Source organism: Papio anubis, chromosome 7, assembly GCF_008728515.1.
Source record: "Papio anubis isolate 15944 chromosome 7, Panubis1.0, whole genome shotgun sequence".
NCBI classification, from domain to species: domain Eukaryota; kingdom Metazoa; phylum Chordata; class Mammalia; order Primates; family Cercopithecidae; genus Papio; species Papio anubis.
The window spans coordinates 121,962,943-121,987,310 of NC_044982.1; the positions used below are offsets into that span (position 1 = coordinate 121,962,943).

Genomic DNA, 24,368 nt, shown 5'->3' on the forward strand with positions numbered 1-24,368 from the left:
TAAGAATTATAGAAGAAATAGTGGTGCTGTGGTATTTTAGAGACAGGAGAGCTTATTTTTGTTTAAAAGTGCAGAGAACGTGTTGGCATTGTGAACTCTCACGTGTCAGCTGCTCCATGGGGAAGAAGTTAGAAAAGGTCCTGGGCTTGTAGTGAGAGGACTGGTGGAGAGGTGGCATTGTGAATATGCCAGTTGTTCCAAAAGACATCCTGGGCAGGGAAAACCAACGTGAATTAAAGTACATAGATAAGACATAAGCAGTAATTTCATGAAACTTGTATTTTTATTAAGGAATTAAGAAATATTTTTCTATATTCTGGTTTTATTTATAATTTTTCCAAAATACTGTTACCTTTGAGAATAAAACTTGCCAGGGAAGAAGAGAACAAAGCCGAAGTAAAAAGGCTGGTTTTTCTCCTTGCTCATTTTAAAGAGTATTGAAAATTGGCAAATACATCTTTTTCTGTGTTTTTCTAGGTCCCTGAAACTTGTGCCCTGTTTTGTGTATGTGAGCCTGTGTGATTTCTGGCAATAGAATTTTCTCTTTCTCTTGTCCTTGGGAGTCAGTATCTGACTGTGATCATTTTGGACTCTCTGCTCCTTTATACACTGTATTTCTCATAGCCCTTTGTCTGAATAATGTTCTTGTATTCATTCAGATTAATCTTAAAATGGGTTTTTTGATATGTCATCTTTAGGTAACATAATGAAAACCTTCCTAGACTTTTAAAATACAAACTATTCCTAAGCCATATTTCCTCATCTTTTACTTGCATGTATTATTCGAACATGAATATAGGACTTTATGCTAGTTTGTATTAATTTTCCTCTTATGGGTACTAGCTCTTCATTTCAGACCACATTTTTGGTTCCTGGTTATGTCATCTAAAATATTAGTTATTCTTTTGAGAATTAAGTCATTCACAGTTAAGATAAACGTGACTTTTAGATTTTCATCCAAACATTGGTGGTGATAAACTTATCTTGGTAGAGTATTTTCTTTATTTATTTTTATTTATTTCTTTCTTTATTTGACACAGAGTCTCTCTTTGTCACCCAGAGTGCAGTGGCGCGATCTCAGCTCACTGCAAGCTCTGCTTCCCAGGTTCACACTATTCTCCTGCCTCAGCCTCCCAAGTAACTGGGACTGCAGGCGCCCACCACCATGCCCGGGTAATTTTTTTTTTTTTTTTTTTTTTTGGTATTTTTAGTAGAGACGGTGTTTCACCATGTTAGCCAGAGGATGGTCTCTATCTCCTGACCTCGTGATCCACCTGCCTTGGCCTCCCAAAGTGCTGGGGTTACAGGCATGAGCCACCCCGCCTGGCTGAGTATTTTCAATTTGATCACTATATTTTCAATTTAATCACTGTATTTCTGTTAGGTTGGTAGGCTGGTATTCTTTAAATGATTCATCGATCCATTAAACAGTTGGTGAGTGCCTGCTGTTTTTCAGGCACTGTGCTAGGCAGTGGGCATATGAACTCAGTAAGACAAGATTCCTGCCCTCAAGGAGTTTCCAGTGTGGGGGAAGGTTACATTAGTAAATCGTCAGTTCCAGTGCATCTTTCCTCTAGGAGAGATGTGCATAGAATGGTATTGTTTCCACTTTCTGTAAGAATGGTGTAAGTGATTCGCCCTTGATCAAATAGCTAATAAGTGTCACAGCCTGGCTTCAAATTCAGATATTCTGACATGTAACTCTGTGCTCTTCCTGTTAAACCACCCAGGGCTAGGCTGGCCACTAGAGACAGGTTCTGTGTGGATTATGTTCTGTAAACTCAGGGAACTTTCCTTTTTTAACCACATGAAAACTATTTCTGTCATTGTTTTCCAGATGCAGCCTTACAGTCCTCAACATCTGTAGGATCTCCATTTCCTTTGTACACAATCATTCCTATGTTGTAGCTAAGAATACCACCTTTTTGGTACACTATGGGATTACAGCCCCATTATTCTGAGTAGTATCAGTCAAATTCCAGAAGCAGGATAGTACTCTTAATAAAGTAAGTTATTGTAATGACCCTTTGCCTATCTCTTAGACTTGTAGTCATTTCACTTCTCACTCAAACTGTCTTTCTCTGATCAAGAAGTTCTTCTATAGATATCAATCATAAATAACACTTATTATTCTTTCGTTTCCAGCAGAGGATAGAGCATTTACATGATTTTATAGCATACTATTAATAAGAGGACTGTTCCTGCCTTAAGGAAACTCATTCTGTCTAGATTGGTATCTCTCGTGCTGTGCCAGAAATGTGTGTAATAAGTGGAATCTTACATTTTCAGAATATAAATAGATTCCATTGGTGAGGATAACTTTTTTATATAACTGCCTTATATTGTGTGTTTATTTAATTGCTTTAGTTTCTGGAATATTCTTTTTTTTCCACTTGAAAGTTTTTAGTTTATTAATCATGAAAAAACCACAGCGGCCACAGATAACATCCTTCCAGCACCTTTGCTCCTTCGGCTTTTTGCCAGCACCAACACTGGCCTTTGTAGTCTGCCTAACTTTCTTCATGCTGTTCTTGCATTCCTTTCATTGCTTTCTTGAGGTCTTTTTCTTCTCACACAGGCCATGTCTTGTAAGTCTATGTTTGTGTTCCTTTTCGTTTGCATAATCCAAGGAATCATAAATTATGCCAAAGCCAGTAGTCTTGCCACCACCAAAATGAGTTCTGAATTCAAAGATGACATCTGGTGTGGTCTTGTACATTTTGGCTACTTTTTCCCAAATTTCTGTCTTAGGTAGTGTTGCCTTCCTGGGGTGAAGGACATCAATGACCATTTGTTTTCTCTGAAGTAGTTGGTTGGTCATGAACTTTCCAGTTTGGATAGTTACCATGTCGTTCATGATGGTGGTCAATCCTCAGACAGCTGAGGAGGAAATGAGTTTCTCTAGAGTATTCTTATCAGGAGCTCCAAGCTCTGTATTTGTTTTTTCCCTTGTACCATGTGAACTAACAACTAACTAAACAGGATAACAAAACCACAGTCATTTGAAAATATGGCTTGGGGGATATATACATAACATTTTCTTTTCTTTTTTGAGATGGAGTTTTGCTGTTGTTACCCAGGCTGGAATGGTGCCATCTTGGCTCACCACAACCTCCACCTCCTGGGTTCAAGTGATTCTCCTGCCTCAGCCTCCTGAGTAGCTGGAATTACAGGCATGCACCACCACACCCGGCTAATTTTGTATTTTTTAGTAGAGACGGGGTTTCTCCATGTTGGTCAGGCTGGTCTCGAACTCCCAACCTCAGGTGATCTGCCTGCCTCGGCCTCCCAAAGTGCTGGGATTACAGGCGTGAGCCACCGTGCCCAGCCATATTTTTGTGAATGTGTATGTATATCTGTATGAGTGTTATGTATAAATATGTATATTTCCCTCCCTGATTAGACGACTTCCCGGAATCTACAGGAGTAAAGCGAATTGTCCAAGCCCTGAATGCCAATGTGTGGTCCAATGTAGTAATGAAGAATGGTAAGTAACTTGGGACTCAAGTCATTTTTTTCCTCTTATTCCTTGTAAGTTTTAAATTATTCAGATACATGTGGGACCATTAGTACTATATGAAATCTGTAGATTTATTCCAATTTCAATTCCCTGATTGAAGGAAGTGCCAAAGGTAGCATTTCTAGGAATTTTTCATATATGTTTAATAGTTAATTCAGTAAGAATTTAGAGGTTGCCTGTAATACACCAAGCATTGTCTTTGGCTTTGAGAAGTACCTCCAAAATTATAAGACATAGACCCTATTATTAAGGAGCTCCTAGTCCAGCTATGAAATTCAAGCATATACTTTTCAAATGCCAGGTAACTATGCAAAGCAATCTGTGAAGAGTACAGATGACTGATGCAGGCAGTAAAGTGCATAGAATCAGAAATATGGCTGTTGTGTTAGGCTCAAGTATAGAGAGAGAGCTTCAAGGAGAAAGTGTGTCCTGACAGTAGTTTTCACAGGAAGGTCAAGATTTGGACTGATGAAAGGGGAGAGTGGCAAGTGGAGAAGGAAGCATGACATAGAGAATAACAGTTGTATGTTCTGACCAGCCTGGGCAACATGGTGAGAGCCTATCTCTATAAAAATTAGCTGGTCATGGTGGTATGTGCCTGTGGTCCCTGCTACCTGGGAAGCTGAGGAGGGGGAATTGCTTGAGCCCAAGAAGTCAAGGCTGCAGTGAGCTGTGGTTATGCCACTGCGTACCAGCCTGGGCAACAAAAAAAGTTACGTGTTCTAGGGTCACTAAGAGAGTATCACCTAGCATTTGGAGCTAGCTTAGAGAGGGGCCTGAATGCCAGTCAGGAGAATTTTAGCTTTTTCCTGTAAAAATCGGTGAGTCACTGGAGTTTTTTAAATAAGGGGTTGATGCAAAGAAGGTGGTGTGCAGGGAGGTTTGACAATTGAAGAAAGTCAAGATAGAGTCTGAAGTAAGGGAGACCAGAGCTTTTGCAGCAGTTCAAGAGTGAGGTGCTGAGGCTGGGGGTAATGTAGTGGCTGTGGCCATGAGGCAGAAGACTGGATCTGAAGTACAATCTGAGGAGGGTAGGCTAGTGCACACTGGCCTCTTATAGTCTGCATTAGTTCCCTAGGGCTATGGTAACAAAGTACCACAAACCATATGACACAGAACAACATGAATGCATTGTCTCATAGTTCCGAAAGCCAGAAATCCAAAATCAGGGTGTTGGCAGGGCCATGGTCCCTCTGAAGGTGCCAGGGAAGGGTCTGTTTCAGGCCTGTCTTCTAGCTTCCGGTAGTTCCTTAGCTTGTGGCAGCAAACTCCAGCCTTCACATGGTGTTTTCCCTAGGTGCCTGTCTGTGTCCACATTTTACAGTCACATCGAAGTAGGGATCTACCTACTACAGTATGACCTCATCTTAATATATCTGTAGTCAGCCTGTCCAAATAGGGTCACATTCTGAGATACTGGAGGTTAGGAATTCAACATACAAATTTGGTGGGGGATATAGTTTAGTCCATAACATAGTCTTTTAGGAATTGCTCCCTGTATAGGGTTTTTCTGTCTTACTGCTCTGGGCTGCCTCAACAAGTATGCTGAGTGAGACACTACAGAAGGGAATGAGAAAAATCATATTTTACAGCCAGGCGATGTGGCTCACATCTGTAATCCCAGCACTTTGGGAGGCCGAGGTAGGCGGATCACAAGGTCAGGAGATCAAGACCATCCTGGCCAACATTGTGATACCCTGTCTCTACTTAAAAAATACAAAAATTAGCTGGGTGTGGTGGCACGTGACTGTAATCCCAACTGCTCTGGAGGCTGAGGCAGGAGAATCACTTGAACCAGGGAGTCAGACGTGGCAGTGAGCTGAGATTGTGCCACTGCACTCCAGCCTGGCAACAGAGCAAGACTCCATCTCAAAAAAAAAAAAAACCACACACACACACAAAATGAAAAAATCGTATTTTACAGTGAGCTTACCCCATCTTCCCTGATAAAGGTCAAGTAGAAGACCAGTTTTACAGAAATAGAATATTTCACTTCAGTTTTTGGTAGACCCTTGAGTGTTAAGTGAGATTGGCGCCCTTTAGCTTTCCTGAGGTCTGATCTAACCCTTGTCATCATTAGAGAAGTTCCTTCTGGCATAATAAGGTATTCCTTCCTCTCCTTTTCTTCCCCTCTCCATCCTCCTTCCTCCTTTTTTCTTTCTAGGAGGAATCTTATTATGTCTGTTACATTGAATTGCAAGGGTGCTAGATTCTATTTTATTGATGTAGCAGTCTAGATAGATCTAGAAAGAATAAGGAGTTTTTTGGGGTTTTTTTTTTTCCTTCTCCAACTTTTTTTTTTTTTTTTTTTAGACAGAGTCTCACGCTGTTGCCCAGGCTGGAGTGCAGTGGTGCGATATTGGCTCACTGCAACCTCTGCCTCCCAGGTTCAAGCAATTCTCCTGCCTCAGCCTCCTGAGTAGCCAGGATTACAGGTGCACACCACCACTCCCAGCTAATTTTTGTATTTTTAGTAGAGACAGGGGTGTTTCACCATGTTGGTCAGGCTGGTCTCGAACTCCTGGACCACGTGATCTGCCCGCCTTGGCCTCCAAAGTTCTGGGATTACAGGCGTGAACCACCCCACCTGGCCTCTCCAACCTTTATTTTAGGTTCAAGGAGCACATGTGCAGATTTGTTACGTGGGTAAATTGTGTGTTGCTGGGGTTTGGTGTGCAAATGATTTTGTCACCCAGGTCACAGGTAGTGAGCATAGTACCTGATAGGTAGTTTTTGAAACCTCACCCTCCTCCTACTATCTCCCCTCAAGTAGGCCCCAGTGTCTGTTGGGCCTCTTTTTATCTCCATGTGTATTCAATGTTTAGCTCCCACTTATAAGCGGGAACATGTAGTATTTGGTTTTTTGTTGTTGCTGTTTTTACTTCACTTAGGATTATGGCCTCCAGCTGTGTCCATGTTGCTGCAAAGGATATGACTTTCTTCGTTTTTATGCCTGTGTAGTATTCCGTGGTGTATGTGTACCACACTTTTTAATACAGTCCACCGTTGATGGGCATCTACATTGATTCTATGTCTTTGCTATTGTGAATAGTGTTGTGATGAACATACACATTCATGTGTCTTTTTGGTAGAATGATTAACATTCCTTTGGGTGTATACTCAGTAAGGGGATCGCTGGGTTGAATGGTAATTCTATTTTAAGTTCTTTGAGAAGTCTCCAAACTACTTTCCACAATGCCTGAACTAATTTACAGTCCCACCAGCAGTGTATAAGTACTTCCCTTTCCTCTGCAACCTCACCAACATCTGTTATTTTCTCACCTTTTAATCATAGCCAGAATAAGGAGTTTTTCATTTATGTGGTTATCTCTCTGTTACCAGAACAAATTCAAATTAAGACTTGGTCCTTCTCATTCATCTATTCAGCAAATCCTTGTTGAGCATTTACCATAGGAAGGCTATAAAAATAAGATTTGGAACATAAACTGGATCAATTTAGAATAAAATTATATTCAGTGGTGCTTGTTATATTTATGAGAACTATTTTCACAAAGTCTTCTTTGGCTTCATTCACTTTTTGAAAAATCTCTGTCCCAAGTTCGTATATTAAAGAACTATTGCCTTGTAATGTACACTTATGGCTATAAATTGAGAAGCTGGACTAAACAGGCTTTATTACTTTGGAAGTATGGTCAAAGGTGTTTCCTGAAAAAATGCCATTTTACTTGTTTTAGACACTAAACAATATTCTTAAAAGAACTGCAAAGCAAGGAGGTACATTGTGGATTTTTCATGGTTCTTTGCCCTGAGGTTTCCTCGCTTTCTTTTTTTTTCTTTAGAGTACTGGTACACTAGTTTCCTGTTAACCAAAAAACAACATACTGCCATTAATTAGCTTAACTTCATTTTAAGAGGATCGTGGTGTAAGTGGTATGAAGATACAATGAATGACATTTTGATGCAACCCAGGTCTTAGGAAGTATGAAGGACATCCTTTTAGAGCCCTGCATCTTACTTTAGAGACAAAGCTCTCTGGATATATGATGGGTCATATTACTCTTCCAGGGTAACCTACCTCCTATGCTGTTTATAGAGCCTGCTTTGCTGGCGATCTGTCTGCGTGCCCAGTGAACTGTGCCTTCCTCAGCCTGCTTTTCTTGAATGTCCGAGTGTTGTCTGCCAGCAGGTGCTCAGACTGGTTTATTTGTTTTAGGGGTCTCTGTTTTTCCTACTCTTTTTTTCTCTTTTATTTTCTCCCCTTTTCTCTTTTTTAAATTGTGGTTAAATATACATAAGAATTACCATTTAAAATATGCATTTCAGTGGCAGTAAGTGCATTCACATTGTTGTACAACTATTGCCACCAACAAAAATTTTTAAATCAAAAAGTTTTTTTAATTAAAAAGTTTGTTGACAAAGTAAAAAAACATAATAGAGGTACTGATTACCTTTTTCAAGAGATTCATAATGACCAGCTTTTGTTGTTTTGGTTAGAAAAATTACTATAATCACAATTGATTCTTTGGGATTATTACATTGGAAAATTATATAATGCCAGTTGATTATTTGGGATTATGTATTGTCTAGTTAGTATTTATTGAGCAGTAATAGAACATTTAGGTTATGTCATGCCACTAATTTTGTACAGTTGCAGAAAAATACTTGTTTGAAACTCTTTTAAAAATATTTAAATATGCTCAATTTGAAAAAACAATTCCACTTCTTGTAAGGATTATGAACATCTAGCTGTTGCAACAAATGGCTCTGAAAACACACAAATCTAACTCAGGTTTTATTTCTTTGCAGTTTCTTGGACATTTGACATTCAAAGGTCTAATATTTTATCTGAAAATCTAGTTAATTAAAAATGTAAGAGATGAATTGCATTCCTTCCTGCCCTCCCCCCAGATAAAGTGGATGTGTTTTCTATATGGGAATTCATGATTTAATGAGGGATTATTATAAGTCTGAACAACTTACTTGGTTATAGAATATCTTCATAACTTTTTTCCTTTCTTCTTAAAAGTTACTAATACACAAGCAACCAAAGGAAAAATAGATAAATTGGACTTCATCAAAATTAAAAATGTTCATACTTCAAAGGACACTGTCAGGAAAGTGAAGGATAAAAGACAACCCTCAAAATGAGGGACAATATTTGTAAAACATGTATCTTATAAGGATCAGCAGAATGTATCTAGAATATATAAAGAACTCTTACAACTTAGTAATAAAAAGACAACTAATCCAGTATAAAAATGGTTAAGAATTTGGATAGGCAAGAAGATACACAAACGACCAGTAAGAACATGAAAAGATGCTTAACGTTGGCTGGGCATGGTGGCTCACGCCCGAAATCCCAGCTCTTTGGGAGGTCGAGGCAGGAGGATTGTTTGAGGTCAGGCATTGAAAACTAACCTGGGCAGCATAGTGAGAACTTTGTCTCTACAAAAAAAATTTAAAAATCAGCCAGCCATGGCGGCATGCACCTGTAGTCCCAGCTACTGGAGAGGCTGAGGCAGGAAGGATCACTTGAGCCTAGAGTTCAGTGCTGTGGTGATCTAAGATTGTGCCACTGTACTCCAGCCTGGGCAACAGAGACCCCAATCCAGTATTGAAAAAGAAAAGAAAGAAAAGATGATTAACATCATTAGTCACCAGGAAAATGCACATCACAACAATGAAATACCACTTCACACTAGGATGGCTAGGGTCAGAAAGATAGTAACAAATGTTGGTAAGGATGTAGAGAAATTAGAATCCTTGTACACTGATGGTGGCAATATAAAATGGTGCTGCAGCCACTTTAGAGAGTTTAGTAATTGCTCAAATAGTTAAACATAGGCTGGGTGCGGTGGCTCACGCCTGTAATCCCAGCACTCTGGGAGGCGGAAGCGGGCGGATCACAAAGTCAGGAGATAGAGACCATCCTGGCTAACACGGTGAAACCCCGTCTCTACTAAAAAATACAAAAAATTAGCCAGGCCTGGTGGCGGGCACCTGTAGTCCCAGCTGCTCGGGAGGCTGAGGCAGGAGAATGGCGTGAACCCAGGAGGCGGAGCTTGCAGTGAGCCGTGATCGCGCCACCCCACGCCAGCCTGGGCGACAGAGCGAGACTCCGTCTCAAAAAAAAAAAAAAAAAAAGTTAAACATAGATTTACCATATGACCCAACAGTTCCACTCCTGGCTGTGTACACAAGAGAACTGGAAACATGGGCACACAAAACAATGTGTATAAGTGTTCATAGCAGTATTATTCATAATTGCCAAAAAGTGAGAAAAACTGCTGAAAACAAAATGTGATGTATCCATACAATGGACTATTATTCAATCCTAAAAATGAAGCATGCTACAATGTGGATGATCTTCAAAAATGTTATGCTAAGTGAAAAAAGCCTGACATGAAAGGCTACATGCTATAGGATTTCATTCATATGAAATATCCGGAATAGTTAAATGCGTAAAGATAGAAAGTAGATTAGTGGTTCCCAGGGGCTGGGAGGAGAGGTTGCTCATGGGTATGGCATTTCTTTCTGGGGTGATGAAAATGTTCTGGAATTAAATGGTGGTGATGGTTGCACAACTTTGTGAGTATACTAAAAACCACTGAATCATACATTTTTAAAAGGCTGGATTTTATGATATGTAAATTAAATCTCAATAAAAAGAAAAGGAGGAAGGAAATGATACCACCAATGATGATAATAGTAATAGTAGAAAAGGTGGTGGTGGTGATGATGGAAAAGGGAGAAGTGGCAGTGATACTAATAGCACCTGATGGTATATGTGCAAAATCTCATTTAGTCCTCACAAAAGCCACATGAGTTAGGCTCAGTGAAGCCAAGTAATTTCCCCAAGGTCATATAGCTCATCAGTTCTCAAACTTGTTTGCACATTGGAATCACCTGGGAACTTTAGTGACCTAGGAAGCTTTTGAAACCTATGCTACCTGAGCCTCACCCAAGGGAGGGGCAGCTACAGTGTTTTTTAAGTGCCTCTGGGATTCAAATATACAGCCATAGTTGAGAACCACTGACATAAATGATAGTCTTCTAGTTCTAACTTGTAAGAGTCTGTGCTTAATCCATGGGAATAAATTCATCATTTTCAAAGCCACGTTAGCCCCTTGCCTGACCTGCTTTCTCTAATTCCTAAATTATGTAGTATTGAAAAGTGACTTTTGGCCAGGCACGGTGGCTCACGCCTGTAATCCCAGCACTTTGGGAGGCCAGGGTCGGCAGATCAGTTGAGGCCAGGGGTTCGAGACCAGTCTGGCCAACATGGTGAAACCTCATCTCTACAAAAAATACAAAAGTTAGCTAGGTGTGGTGGTGCACGCCTGTAATCCCAGCTACTTGGGAGGCTGAAGCACAACAATCACTTCAACTCGGAAGGCAGAGGCTGCAGTGAACTGAGATTGTACCACTGCACTCCAGCCTGGGCGACAGAGTGAGACTCTGCTCAAAAAAAAAAGAGAAAAAGAAAAAGAAAAGTGACTTTTCAAGTCAGAGAAAGAAGACAGGACTATGTTTAATATGGAGTCACCTATAGGGAAAGGTGAAAATAGTGGACATTCCTTCTCATACTTCCTGTATATTTGTTTCTAGTGTGGTTTAGTATCATGCAGAGGTCAGCAGTGCTGTGACAGTCCTTCTTGAGATCTGAAGGAAATAATACAGCTTTTATAAGTTGCTAATTGTCTGGGAGCATAATTTAGGTGCTGAGTGTATCTGGGCCATTTGAGTTTTCTTCTGCTGGCCTCAGATCTCTCTAGTCCATATTTAAGCTCCAGTTTCAAGTGTTGATTAATTCATACAAACAATATTTCTTGAGTACTTGCCCTGTGCAAAGTATTGGTCTGTTTGGGATATATCAGTGAACAAATTAAACAAAAATGTCTGTGCTTAGGAGCTTTCATTCTGGTGGGAGGCTATAGTCAATAAACAATACAAGCAATTAGTATGTTATATAGTATATTAGGAGATGATAAGTGATATGGGAAAATAATAAAGCAGAGTTAGAGACATTGAGATTGCTGTGTAGATTGCAATGTTAAATAAGGTGGTTCGAGGTAGGTCTTCTTGAGATTTGAGCAAGGAGATAAGGTGTTTCACCATGTGGATATCTGGGAGAAAAACATACCAGGGACAGGGAACAGCTATAGCAAAGGCCCTAAGGTGAAAGCACACCTGGTGTGTTTGAAGGATATATTAGGACGCTTGCTGGCTGAGCAGGAGAGGTCACAGAGGTAACAAACGGCTAGATTATTTGGGGCTTCAAGGGCCATCATAATAACTTTGACATTTACTCAGAGTAAACTAGGGGACTGTTGCAGGGTATTGAGTGGGAAAGTGATATGATCTGACAAGGTCTAAAAAGATCACTCTGGCTGCTCTGTGGAGAGTAGATGATGAGGGTGAAGAACAACCAAGATCTCTTAGGGGCCTATTATAATATTCCAAATAAGATAGAGTGATGGCTAAGATTGGGGCTGGGACAATGAAAGCAGTAAGAAAAGGCTGAATTCCAGATATATTGTGAGATAGAGCCAGCATGGTTTCCTGCTGGTTTAGATATGGGATACGAGAGAAAGAGAGTAGTCAAGGAAGACAACAGGATTTGGGCCTGAACACTTAAAAGATTAGTTGTCGTCAACTGAAATGAGGCAGCTATAAGATGAAGCAAACAGGGTCACATATCAGTAGTTCAGTTTTGGACATGTTGAATTTGACATGGCTACTGAGACCTCCAAGTGGCTGCTAGACCTCCAAGTGGAGATATCAAGTAGCCAGTTTGCGAGATGTGTGGAGTTTGGGGAGAAAGGCATTTAAAACCTTGAGCCTTGATGAGATCACCAAGGGAGTGAATGCAGTACTTAAAGAAGACCAAGGACTCAGCCCAGGGACATTGCAACATCAAGAGACAGGGAGAAGAGAAGGCACCAGTAAAGGAGACTGAGGAAGAAAGGTCAATGAGGTAGAAAAACCAGGAGAGTGGAGTCTTATTCTGGAAGCAAAAGTGAAGAGTGTTTCAAGGTGGAAGGAGTGGTCGCCTATGCCAAATGCTGCTAATAGGTCAAGTAGGATGAGAATAGAGAGCTGACCCTTGGATTTAGCATTAGTGACCTTGAAGAGCAGTTTCGGTGAAATAGGTTGAAAGAGAAAAATTGAAGATAGTGACTATAAAAACTCTTGAAAATTTTGCAGGAAAGGGGAGCAAGGAAATAAGTGAGAGCTGGAGAGAAAAATGTGGTTGAGATTTTTATTGTTTGAGATGAGAACAAGAGCAGCACGTTCATAAGCTGATGGAAAAGATCCAATAGAGGGTGAAAAATAGATGAAGTAGGAAAGAGAAGGGAGACTTACCGGAGTGATGTCCTTGAGTAGGTAGAAGGGATGGGCTCCAGTGTACAAGTAGAGGGACTGGCTTTGCACAGGAGGAGGAAAGTAAACCTAGAAAGACATGGGAAAGAGGGTATGTGGATGCAAATGGGGCTCAGTGGGGAGATGTGGCATGAGAATCTGTGGAAGTTTCTTCTGATTGCTTCAGTTTTCTCAGTGAAGTAGGAGGCCAGGATATCACTTGAGAGGGCAGAAGGGAGGAAGTAGCATTAGCATTTGAGGAGAGAGGAGAAAATGTGAAGTAGTCATTTGGGAGAGAGAGAGTAAATGAACCTATAGGGATGTGACGTATGATTTGCCAGGCAGCATTAAGGGACCCAACTTGAAATTTGGTGTCATAAAACTAAAGTCAAGTCAGGCAGCCTGGGTGTGTGTGTGTGTGTGTGTGTGTGTGTGTGTGTGTGTGTGTGTGTATGTACATGTACATGTAGTAATCAGTTCTGCTTTTGCTAAGCAAATGTTATCACAGCAAGAGAGAGGCAAGGGATTCAGTAGTATATATAAGAGATTAATTATAATAATCATGGAATTTAAGCTAAAAAGGAGAGAGTGGAAATCAATTGGAGTGGGTCAGTAAAAAGATGGTAGTTTTGAGTCCTGGTGCAGTGGAAGGATAATTGGGTTAAGGTACTATAGGGAGAGAGAGGGACTTGGAAAAACAGGTGATGCATGAAGTTGAAATTATGGAGGGGTTGTAGTTATTGGTAATAATAAGGTCTGGGTATGACCTTGGGAGTACATGGCTGCGGTAGTGTAGAGGACATCATCCATGAAATGGAGGAATTCAATAAAACTGAGACTCAGATTGGTTGAATGGTTGTCTATATATTGAACTTGCTAAAAATTAAGACATTTGCCTTCAAATAGTTTGTGTGAGAATATCAGTAGGCTCCTATATTCAGAGATTTTAGCAATGATTTAATCCAGTGATTCTCAACTGAGACCCAGTGGGGGTATGGAAATACATATCACATGCTTTACAAGCCCTCTGAAGATGTTGATTGCCTGGCTCCCATTGAGAATCACTTAACTATTAAGCGCTATTACTAAGTGGTTGATAGATGTGCCCTCAACTGCATTGGGTAGAAACTGTTAGGAACTTTTGAGCTAGTCTGTTCATCCAGTACAGGAATGGCTTCTATAGCATCCTTGCCAGGATCATACACCCTTTTTGGCTGAACGCTTTAAATAACAGCACCTTGTGAAGCAGTCTAGAAGCAATTAATTGCATAGAGAACTCCAAGAACTGTTTTGTTCATTCTTAGCAGATAGAATATATTTTTATGCTGGTAGCTTAAGCACTTAAACAAGGAAAGGATCTATATTTTACTTTGTGTCATAATGCTGAGAGCAGTGGTGAAAATTTTATCTGTCGGTGTATTTCCCCTTGCTTCTACCTTGTTACTAGCTTTCATTTTGATGAGTCTTTTTTCTAGTCTCCCTAGTAGGAGGTGAAGAAAGTTCCAGCAGAATTGGAAAAGATTTAGCTAAGGGAGACTGAAATGACCAAGGGGATGGGAACAATGGAAATTGTCTAATATAATAAATAAGTGTGGACAAACCAGAGCTGAGAAGATATTTAATTGGAATCTGTATTACAGGGTATGTATAAGGCAGATATGGACCTGATTTCCCAAATTCCAGATTGCTGTAACTCAGAGACATTCCCTAAATCTTAAAATGAAGGCCTTACTGAACATAACAGGCAGTAATCTATGGAGTACTTCATATTAAGAGATGATCTAGGCAAAAAGTAGATATGATTCAATAAGCCTACAGTGAATTCTCATTAATGACAATTGTACCTAATTCAAATTGAAAAGTATTTGGCCTAAACTTTTGAGTCTGTTATTTTGAAAAGCAATCATATTTTTCTTCCCAGTATTTATCTATGCAGTATTTTTACTAGGTCCTCTACTAGTTAGGTTCACCCAGATTACATGTTATTGTGTTTTATGAAACTTAATAAGGAGCATTGTTTTGTTTGGCATGATAGTACATGTCAATTAGCCTGATGAAAACATTTAGAACATACAATCTCCATGCATGCATCTGGTATGGCTTCTTCCTTTTACAGGTGGGGAAAAACAGGACCCAAAGAGGAGGGGTAACATGCTCATATTCACACAGTGAGTTTGTAGCCAACGTGAGACCACGACAGGTCTCCTGATTAAGAGTGTTATATGTTTTTCCATGACAGTGTGTTGGTTTATATTACTGGGCAGTTGAAGAAATGAGCACAGAGTAGTTCAATAATTTACCTTAAGTTGCGTGGGAAATCACTGGCCAAGCCAGATGAGTTCATTGGCTACAAAACTCCCCTTAGCCTAGGTGCTCTCTGACATGAGTAAGATTTTAATGAGACTGTGTGGAAATGATGATGATAGCTGAGATTTTGGGCTTTTTGGCTTATTTCTTTTAAATATATCCTTTTAAATAATTTAGGCCATCTGGAATGATGGAGATGCTTATCCCACGGTCTTTGCACTTAATCCAAAGTACAGCTAAGGATAGTTAATTTAATACTCATGCATTCCTTATAAATGAAAGATACTTTATATTTATTTTTAATTATTTTACTTGGAGTCACAACAGGTTATTCTTTTTGGTTTGAATTATAATTCTTATTTGTACATAGTAGGTGCTGTTAATGGCTTTTTGTTACTTAATATGAGATTTAAGGGCAAACAGGTTAAATTACAGTACTATAGTTATAGGCTAATTATTATTCTAGAAAGAGATTTGTAAATTTTCCTGATAGACATAACTTCCCTTTCTTTTCTTTTCTTTTTTCTTTTCCTTTTTCTTTTCTTTCTTTCTTTCTCTCTCTCTCTCTCTCTCTCTCTCTTTCTTTCTTTCTTTCTATCATTACACTTTAAGTTCTGGGGTACATGTGCACAACATGCAATTTTGTTACATATGTATACATGTGCCATGTTGGTGTGCTGCACCCATTAACTCGTCATTTACATTAGGTATATCTCCTAATGCTATCCCTCCCCGCTACCCCCACCACACGACAGGCCCCAGTGTGTGATGTTCTCCTTCCTGTGTCCAAGTGTTCTCATTATTCAATTCCCACCTATGAGTGAGAACATGCGGTGTTTGGTTTTCTGTCCTTGCGATAGTTTGCTGAGAATGATGGTTTCCAGCTTCATCCATGTCCCGATAAAGGACATGAACTCATCCTTTTTTATGGCTGCATAGTATTCCATAGTGTGTATGTGCCACATTTTCTTAATCTGTTCTATCATTGATGGGCATTTGGTTGGTTCCAAGTCTTTGCTATTGTGAATAGTGCCGCAATAAACATACATGTGCATGTGTCTTTATAGCAGCATGATTTATAATCCTTTGGGTATATACCCAGTAATGGGATGGCTGGGTCAAATGGTATTTCTAGTTCTAGATCCTTGAGGAATCGCCACACTGTCTTCCACAATAGTTGAACTAGTTTACAGTCCCACCAATAGTGTAAAAGTGTTCCTATTTCTCCACATCCTCTCCAGCACCTGTTGTTTCCTGGTGCTGGATCGCCATTTTAAATGGTGTGAGATGGTATCTCATTGTGGTTTTGATTTGCATTTCTCTGATGGCCAGTGATGATGAGCATTTCTTCATGTGGATAGACATAGCTTCTATATTAACTCAGAACTTAGTTTTATATTCTTGGCTCCACCAGTGTCTTGTTTCATTAAGCCAAAGCATGCATTTTAAAAATTTTTTATTTTTTATTTTAGAATCGGGGGTACATGTACAGGAATTCTAATTATTCCATTGCCCAATAGGTAGTGTTTCAGTCCTTGCCTCACTCCCTCCCACTTTGAAGTCTCAATGTTTACTGTTCCCATCTTTTTGTCCATGTGCACTCAGTATTAAGCCCCCACTTGTGAGAACATAGAGTGTTTGGTTTTCTGCTCCTGCCTTCATTCACTTAGGATAATGGCCTCCAGCTGCACCCATGCTGCTGTAAAGGATATGATTTTGTTCTTTTTTATGGCTATGTAGTATTCCATGTTGTACATGTACCACATTTTCTTTGTCTAATCCACCGTTGATAGGTACCTGGATTGATTCCCCATCTTTGCTGTTGTGAATGGTGCAAAGCGTGCATAAGAAACAGGGGCATTATTGCTCCAAAGGGGTGAACATTAATTCTTGAGGGGCAAAAAATCTTTACTCTTTTTATGTATAAGGCACAAATAAATGTGCGACACATAAACACATATACAGTATATCTGTGGTATTAATATTTCAGTGGGAGGGTGTGTCAAAATTAGGGGGAAGATGTCTTAAAAGGCTCCTGGTGAGGCGGCTGTACTGAAAACGGTTGAGAAACACTGAGCTGAAGGATCTGGTTGCATGTGCTAAGCTCTACCCTAGAGGAAATTCCCAGATACCATTGGATTCATTGTGACGGTCAAACTTTTAGGGAAATCAGAGTTTCCGCTGTGTGTTAAAGGTACGACTTCTCATGGGCCAGGAAATGAAGTGGTTAGGACCGCCTTTACATTTGGGTGGCGCTTTTTAGATATCTACAGTCATAGAAATTTTCATTGTCTATACCGTCTTTTCTTAAAATTCCTTAACCTCAAAGTTTGGCTGTCGCTCAAGGAAAGGGATGTAGATAAAGTCTCAGCTGCTTAGTCGAGTTACCCACAGTCATATCAGGGTCTGGTTTGTGGCTGTGGAAATCAACCATTTGGACCTGTCATTTATAATTTGGTAATGTCCCTTTATTGTCATCATGAAAGGAGAAACTGTGGGTCAGTGCTTTTTACCAAATGTGACAAGTTTTTAAAAGTTGATTGCTCCTGCCACACCCCCTCTGTGGTCTCCAGTGACATGTCTTCTCTTTCAATTTGTCTGGTACATCAAATAACCTCATTGCAAACCTAGATGATCTAGGCATCATACTCAGTACTGTGTCTTAAATTGAGAGGCACCTGGTAAGTAAGAGTTGGTGTTTTTTTTTTTTGTTTTTTTTGTTTGTTTGTTTGTTTGTTTTTTTGAGACGGAGTCTCGCTTTGTCGCCCAGGCTGGAGTGCAGTGGCACCATCTCGGCTCACTGCAAGCTCCGCCTCCTGGGTTCACGCTATTCTCCTGCCTCAGCCTCCGAGTAGCTGGGACTACAGGCACGCACTACCATGCCCTGCTAATTTTTTGCATGTTTAGTAGAGACGGGGTTTCACCATGTTGGCCAGGATGGTCTCGATCTCCTGACCTCGTGATCCACCAGCCTCGGCCTCCCAAAGTGCTGGGATTACAGGCGTGAGCCACTGCGCCTGGCAAGAGTTGGTTTTAAGGGCAAGGAAAAGAAGATGGTAAGTAGATGCCTGATGAGTTGTTTTTTGTTTGTTTGTTTGTTTTAGACTAGGTTGTCACTGTTTCACATGAGAGGGTAGTATTATGTACAGTGACCTTGTTTAAAGTGTCTGTTTAATGTTACCACTAAGACCCTGCCCCAGCTTTATCACCTGAGCACTAACAAGTGCTGTGTGGAGTTTAGTCCGCGCTGGTAACTCTTGAGTATTCAGTGGGTCTTTTAACAATTACCACCATGGAGGAGAGAGCAAGGAAGAGAAATGCTGTGATCTTTTACTGTTTCTAATCAGTGAAAGAGGGATTAGATTAAACAAATGTTACAGAGTTGTGACTTTGATCCCCCATTGGTAAGCAGTAATTGTAGAGACTGGATTTCAAAAGCCCTGAGAGTTTGCTTTCAATCTATCTATTATAGTTTAATCCCCAGTAATGCAGGTGGAGGAGGATTAGTGGAATTTTAATAGTAGAAACAACAATTCTTTCTGTCGTAGTTTTCTGTTTTCCTATTATAAATGGAAAGAATTGATCATTTATTAATGTGTATCCCCCTGAATTTACTTGTAACAAGATTCCATGGCAGAAATCCCAGATTCCAATTCAAGCAATCATTTGCAGCTGCTGTACAGAGCAGTGGCTCACATCTGTAATCTCAGCACTTTGGAAGGCCAAGGCAGGTGGATCACGAGGTCAGGAGTTTGAGACCAGCCTGGCCAACATGGTGAAACCCCATCTCTACTAAAAATACAAAAATCAGCTGGTTGTGGTGGCATACACTTGTAGTCTCAGCTACTTAGGAGGCTGAGGCAGGAGAATCGCTTGAACCCGCGAGGTGGAGGTTGCAGTGAGCCGAGATTGTGCCACTGCACTCCAGCCTGGTGAGAGTGAGACGCCATCTCAAAAAAATAAAAAAAGAAATGTGTACCTAAACACAAGGTCTATCTGTGGTACCTGGGCTGTTCTCCTGAGAAAGCAGATGGCTAATGCCTTAAATAAAATTGTTTTTCTAAAGTAAATGATGATTAAATACAAATTTGACTCTAATGTTACAGAAAATAAAACAATATAAAATCAGTTAGAGGAGAATGGTTAATGAAGACAGTTCTAGTCAGGTCTGTCTTTACCCGTGAAAGACATTACTCTTGGAAAATGGCTTCATGTCTTTGGACCCGTTTCCTAACCTCTAGGATGGTAGAACTCTAGGATAACGTAGAATTATATTAATTTTACTTTCTATGAAATTGAGTTCCTTGATTCAGACTTAGTTGCTTCTCTTTTTAACCCAGCACCTAATATTGTGGAGTCAAAAAAATGGATACTCTCTGACTGTTGTCTAAATATGAACGTTGTGGTCAAAAATTAAATAAGTATGTGTTGATTTCTATCTGTGTATGTGGATGTGTGTGTGTATAGAAGGCATAATTTGATGGAGGAGATTGTCTTATAACAGAAAAAGGGGAAGAGAAAATAAAAAATAAGAAGGAATAAGTGTATGAGTAAAACGGTGAGACTTTGTTTTAAAAGTGTACCCTTAAAATTAACTGTAAGCAAATGAATCATGGGAAATCTCTTCAAATTAGTTACCCTGGAGGCACTGCTCTTCTGCTGCCATCTTGCAAAAACATTTTTAGTACTTCCATTGGAATTATTTTTAGACCTGGGTATGAACCACTTAAGTCATCTTTATTTATTTTTTTTTCATGGTAAAGTCTTGTACTGGTTCTGAATGATTTTTGACTTGATTCTGAACATTCCTTTTAGGATTTTCAAGAGTGTGCTTCAAGTTCTGGAGATAGGACTTTACAATGGAACTATTATTGGAATCAGAATAAAGCTTTCCTTTACAACTCTGGAGAGAATAGTACTCACTCTGATGTTTAGTTCAGTTTATTAAGATTTGTGTGTATGTGTGCATAGGAAAAAAAAAAAAACAACTAGGAAGACATATTACCAGAGTATTAATTGGTATCTTTGGTGATTTAATTTTATTCTTTTTTTTTTTTTCCAAGACGGAGTCTTGCTCTGTCACACAGGCTGGAGTGCAGTGGCATGATCTCAGCTCACTGCAACCTCCGCCTCCCGGGTTCAAGCAATTCTCCTGCCTCAGCCTCCCTAGTAGCTGGGACTACAGGCACACGCCACTATGTCCAGCTAATTTTTGTATTTTTAGTAGAGACAGGGTTTTACCACGTTGGCCAGGCTGGTCTCAAGCTCTTGGCCTCATGATCCTCCCTCCTCGGCCTCCCAAAGTGCTGGGATTACAGGTGTGAGCCACTGCGCCCAGCCTAATTTTCGTCTTTGTACTTTTCTCTTGTTTCCAAATTTTCTACAATGAATATATTATTTATAATCCAGAAAAAGAGAAAAAAATAGTATTATTACTTTCTGGTCATGTTCATTATATGTTCTTGACATGTGAGCAGGTGTCCCAGGTATCGTAGGAGAGTGGATTCACTTTCCTGAATCTAAAGCCAGGTGGTAGAACCAGGTACGGTGCTTAGGCCTTTGTCTTTAATAAGTACTATTTTTAATAATGGATTTCAAAGTTTGCCCTTTTCAAGCAGTAGTTTAGTGAAAAAGAATAAATTGATTCTTCTAATTGTTTTATGATTTCAAAAAACATTTTACTTCAATTTGCCAAGAAGCGGATTGTGATATCAAAGTGTAAGTTTATTTCTCTGATGCTAGTGAAATCATTTCCTTCTTAAAACAATTTTTTATTCAAACAGTGTGGTTTGATTGAAGAAATAGGTACAACTTATCTATGCGAATTGAAATATCTTAGTTTTAGTAAGTTTGGTCATGCTTATCACTCAGATGGAAAAGAATGTGTTTATAATAAAGGAAAAACATTTTATGCAGGGAAGGGGATATAAAGACAACTTTAAATATGGAAAAAATTTCTTAAGATGATGCCAAATAATTGCTACATTAAGGAAATAAAAATTGAAATATGAACACAAAATATCTAGGAGGTCGTCTGTTAGGCATGTTGGGGGGTGTGGTCATGGAAATTCTTAATATTTGAGTCGTATATAAACATTTAGAATAAAAACTAACTTACATAGCTAGTGCTTGCAGCCCCTGCCTGACAGTTCTATTAGGCATTCAGTGGATATTTCAACCTCTCTCCTGTATACTTAGCACTATGCTGGAGGCTGTGCAGTGTAGAACCATTAGCGATTGTCCATGTCTGCAAGGAGTTTATAGTATAGTTGAGGATGGCATTTTGACTCGAGATGAGTAGTAATAGTAGCATGTTCTCTGAAGGGCCAGTTGAATAGTAAGGACAACAAGGACAAATGGCACAGAGGGAAAAGTAATTAGTGGCTGAAGTCATCTAGAGAAGTTTCTCAGAGTAGGGGGAGGATATTTTCCGTGCTGACAAGAGAGAATGATTGAGTCTTTTTAATGGTTTTTTTTTCTCTTTTTTCATTGAAAATCTTTGTTATATTCCTTACTTAAAAGTAAGGACTTAAAAACCTGAGGATTTTAGCCAGAATTGTCCTGTTCTAATTAAACCTGTGTCAGTAGTTCTCAATTGGAAGTGATTTTGCCCCTCAGGGGACATTTAGCAGTCTTATAGGCATCTGGTGGGTAGAGGCAGGGGATGCACAGGACACCCCTCTTTCCCACCTACCCGCACACCAAAGAATTCTCCAGCTGGAAATGTCAGTAATACTGAGATTCAAAACCCCTGGTCTACATGTGCTTGAGGGACAGTGAAGAGACTACTATTTGTTTTATGTGACCAATGCCTCAAGGAGTTATAGGGCTGGGCTGTGAACCGTTAGTAAGTGGTACATGATTAATTATTCAGTCCTGAGTTATTCACCTTACTTCAATGAAAATCACAGTCTAAACCAGGGACTTAATGAAGGATTACTGACAAAAGAGAACTATATATGAATGAAACATTATCTTTTTGCACTTCACCCACGTTTGTATCATATCCAGTAAGCCAGTAGTTGTGCATCAAAACATTGTCCATGTCTCAACTCTTTACATGTTATCAAGACCTCTGGCCTTCATGGAAAGAGTATAGACTTTAGAATCAGAGAGTCCTAGATTTCAAGTTCTGGTTCCAGCTATGTGACTTTGGATAAGTTACCTAATCTCTCTGAGTTACAGTTTGTTCTGTAAAAGAGAATAATGAAATAAATCTTCTGTAAAAGAGGATAATGCAATAAAGAAGACATATATTTATTTCTATTGTTTGTAGAAGGCATGCTTTGATTGTTGTGAGGATTAAAGAAGCGTTATAAGTACCTAAAATATTACCTTGCACATATTTAGCACTTGATAAATGTTATCTACTACTAACCCTTAGGAAAACTTTGCAATGTAAATATTGTTATACCCACTGTGTAAATGTGGAAACTGAGGTTCAGAGAAGGTATAGCTTGTGTAAAACCACACAGTAAATAGTAGAAGTAGGATTCACATCCATGCCTTATTTCCAAATTCATATGCTTGTCATATTACCTTGATAAATAATGGAGAAGGGAAAAGATCAGAAAAATTAAAAGGAAAAAAATACTTTTTAAAAAGCGACTTTTCCCCTTCCCCCAAACTGAAATTTCCCCCTTTGCCTAGGTTTTGAATTCTTTAAATGTTTCATGTAAGTCAAAATTTCTATGAGAAATGCATTTTATGCTTCTAAAATAACAGTGTGCCCTTAGATTTGTAAAGAGGTGGCCAAATAATTTCATATATTTCAAGTTTTTTAACTTCTTATTGTTAAAAAAAATCATCTCCAGGCTTAAGAATTTCCCATTTAAAATCTTTATTCTAGAGGCTATAGTTTTGTTTCTTACACTTTCTGGAAGAATCTGTGCTAATGACCAGCACTGCCAGATTTTTTCATGATATTTTCATTTTTATCCATGCATCCACTGGTGTCCAACTTACTAGACTACTAAAACTGAATCAGAGTTTAATATACTTATTGTGCCTTACAGAATAATTTATTTTACATCACTTAACAGCTTCCCCTTTCTGCATCCCTGAAGTTCCATAAGAATCAGCTGAGGAGATGAATTTATTTATTCCTTCCTAGTCTAGAGTTTTGTGGCATCAATAAAACTGTAGATGCTAGAGCCAGTTTCAACAACTACCTGCTAAAGGAATAAATCCGTCTTAATAGGGATGACATTTCCATGCCCTGAATCCTGGGGAGAAAAATCTAGCAAGCAAGAAAAGATTTATGTAATTCTTTTCTATGAGAAGAATTGTTGTACAGTGAGTGCATGTGGATGGAATTTTAATAAACATTGAACCAGGCAGAACAGAATTTTTTAAAAAGCCATAGGTATATAAAATATCATCTAAGTTTTTTGAGCAGTGTTAATATGCGAGCAGTCTACTTTGGATAAACAAAAATGAATTGTTTTTCTCATTGTGTCAATTTGTATGTTTCTAAGTTCCTTAAAATATAAGCAGCGGAACATAATGAACTCTCTTGTTAGTTGACTAAATTTTTCATTGTTTATAATGTCAGTAAAAGTCCTTCTAGCTTATTATAATTAGCCTGAAACCTGATTGTAAACTCTTAGTCAATTGTGAACCTGATTAATTCATCTAAGGTCACACAGGTAGACAGAGCCAGGAATGAAAGACAGGTTTTCTGACCACTAGTCCAGTTTTCTTCCTACTATTTTGACTTTTTCATAATTTTATCCATTCTAATTGGGCGTTAATTTTTTTTCGAAGTTTTTAATTGTGATAAATACACAGCATAAAATTATTAAATTTCAAAAAATCGACCGGGCATGGCGGCTCATTCCTGTAATCCTAGCACTTTGGGAGGCTGAGGCGGGCGGATCACAAGGTCAGGAGATCGAGATCATCCTGGCTAACACGGTGAAACCCCGACTCTACTAAAAATAGAAAAATTAGCCAGGCGTGATGGCAGGCGTCTGTAGTCCCAGCTACTCGGGAGGCTGAGTCAGGAGAATGGCGTGAACCTGGGAGGCGGAGCTTGCAGTGAGCTGAGATCACACCACTGCACTCCAGCCTCGGCCACAGAACCAGACTCCGTCTCAAAAAAAAAAAAAAAAAAAAATTTCAAAAAATCTCTTTGAATGGGTAAATAATACATGAACATGTAACAAAAATGAAAGGTTTACAGTATACAGTGATGAGTCTAGCTCCTACTCCTAAC

At 39.3% G+C, this 24,368-nt stretch overlaps 1 protein-coding gene and 1 pseudogene across 3 annotated transcripts in view; one reads left to right on the plus strand and one right to left on the minus strand.

The window, feature by feature from the left end:
• The window catches only part of AAGAB (alpha and gamma adaptin binding protein), a 61,892-nt gene that overhangs the window by 25,122 nt on the left and 12,402 nt on the right, over positions 1-24,368 (plus strand). For all 3 annotated transcript variants that reach the window (XM_003901095.4, XM_021940665.2, XM_009210476.3), the window contains exon 5: positions 3,404-3,487. In XM_003901095.4, coding sequence (XP_003901144.2) covers positions 3,404-3,487 — 84 coding nt within the window. The remainder of the gene's footprint in view (positions 1-3,403; positions 3,488-24,368) is intronic.
• LOC103885893 lies at positions 2,543-2,857 on the minus strand (annotated as a pseudogene).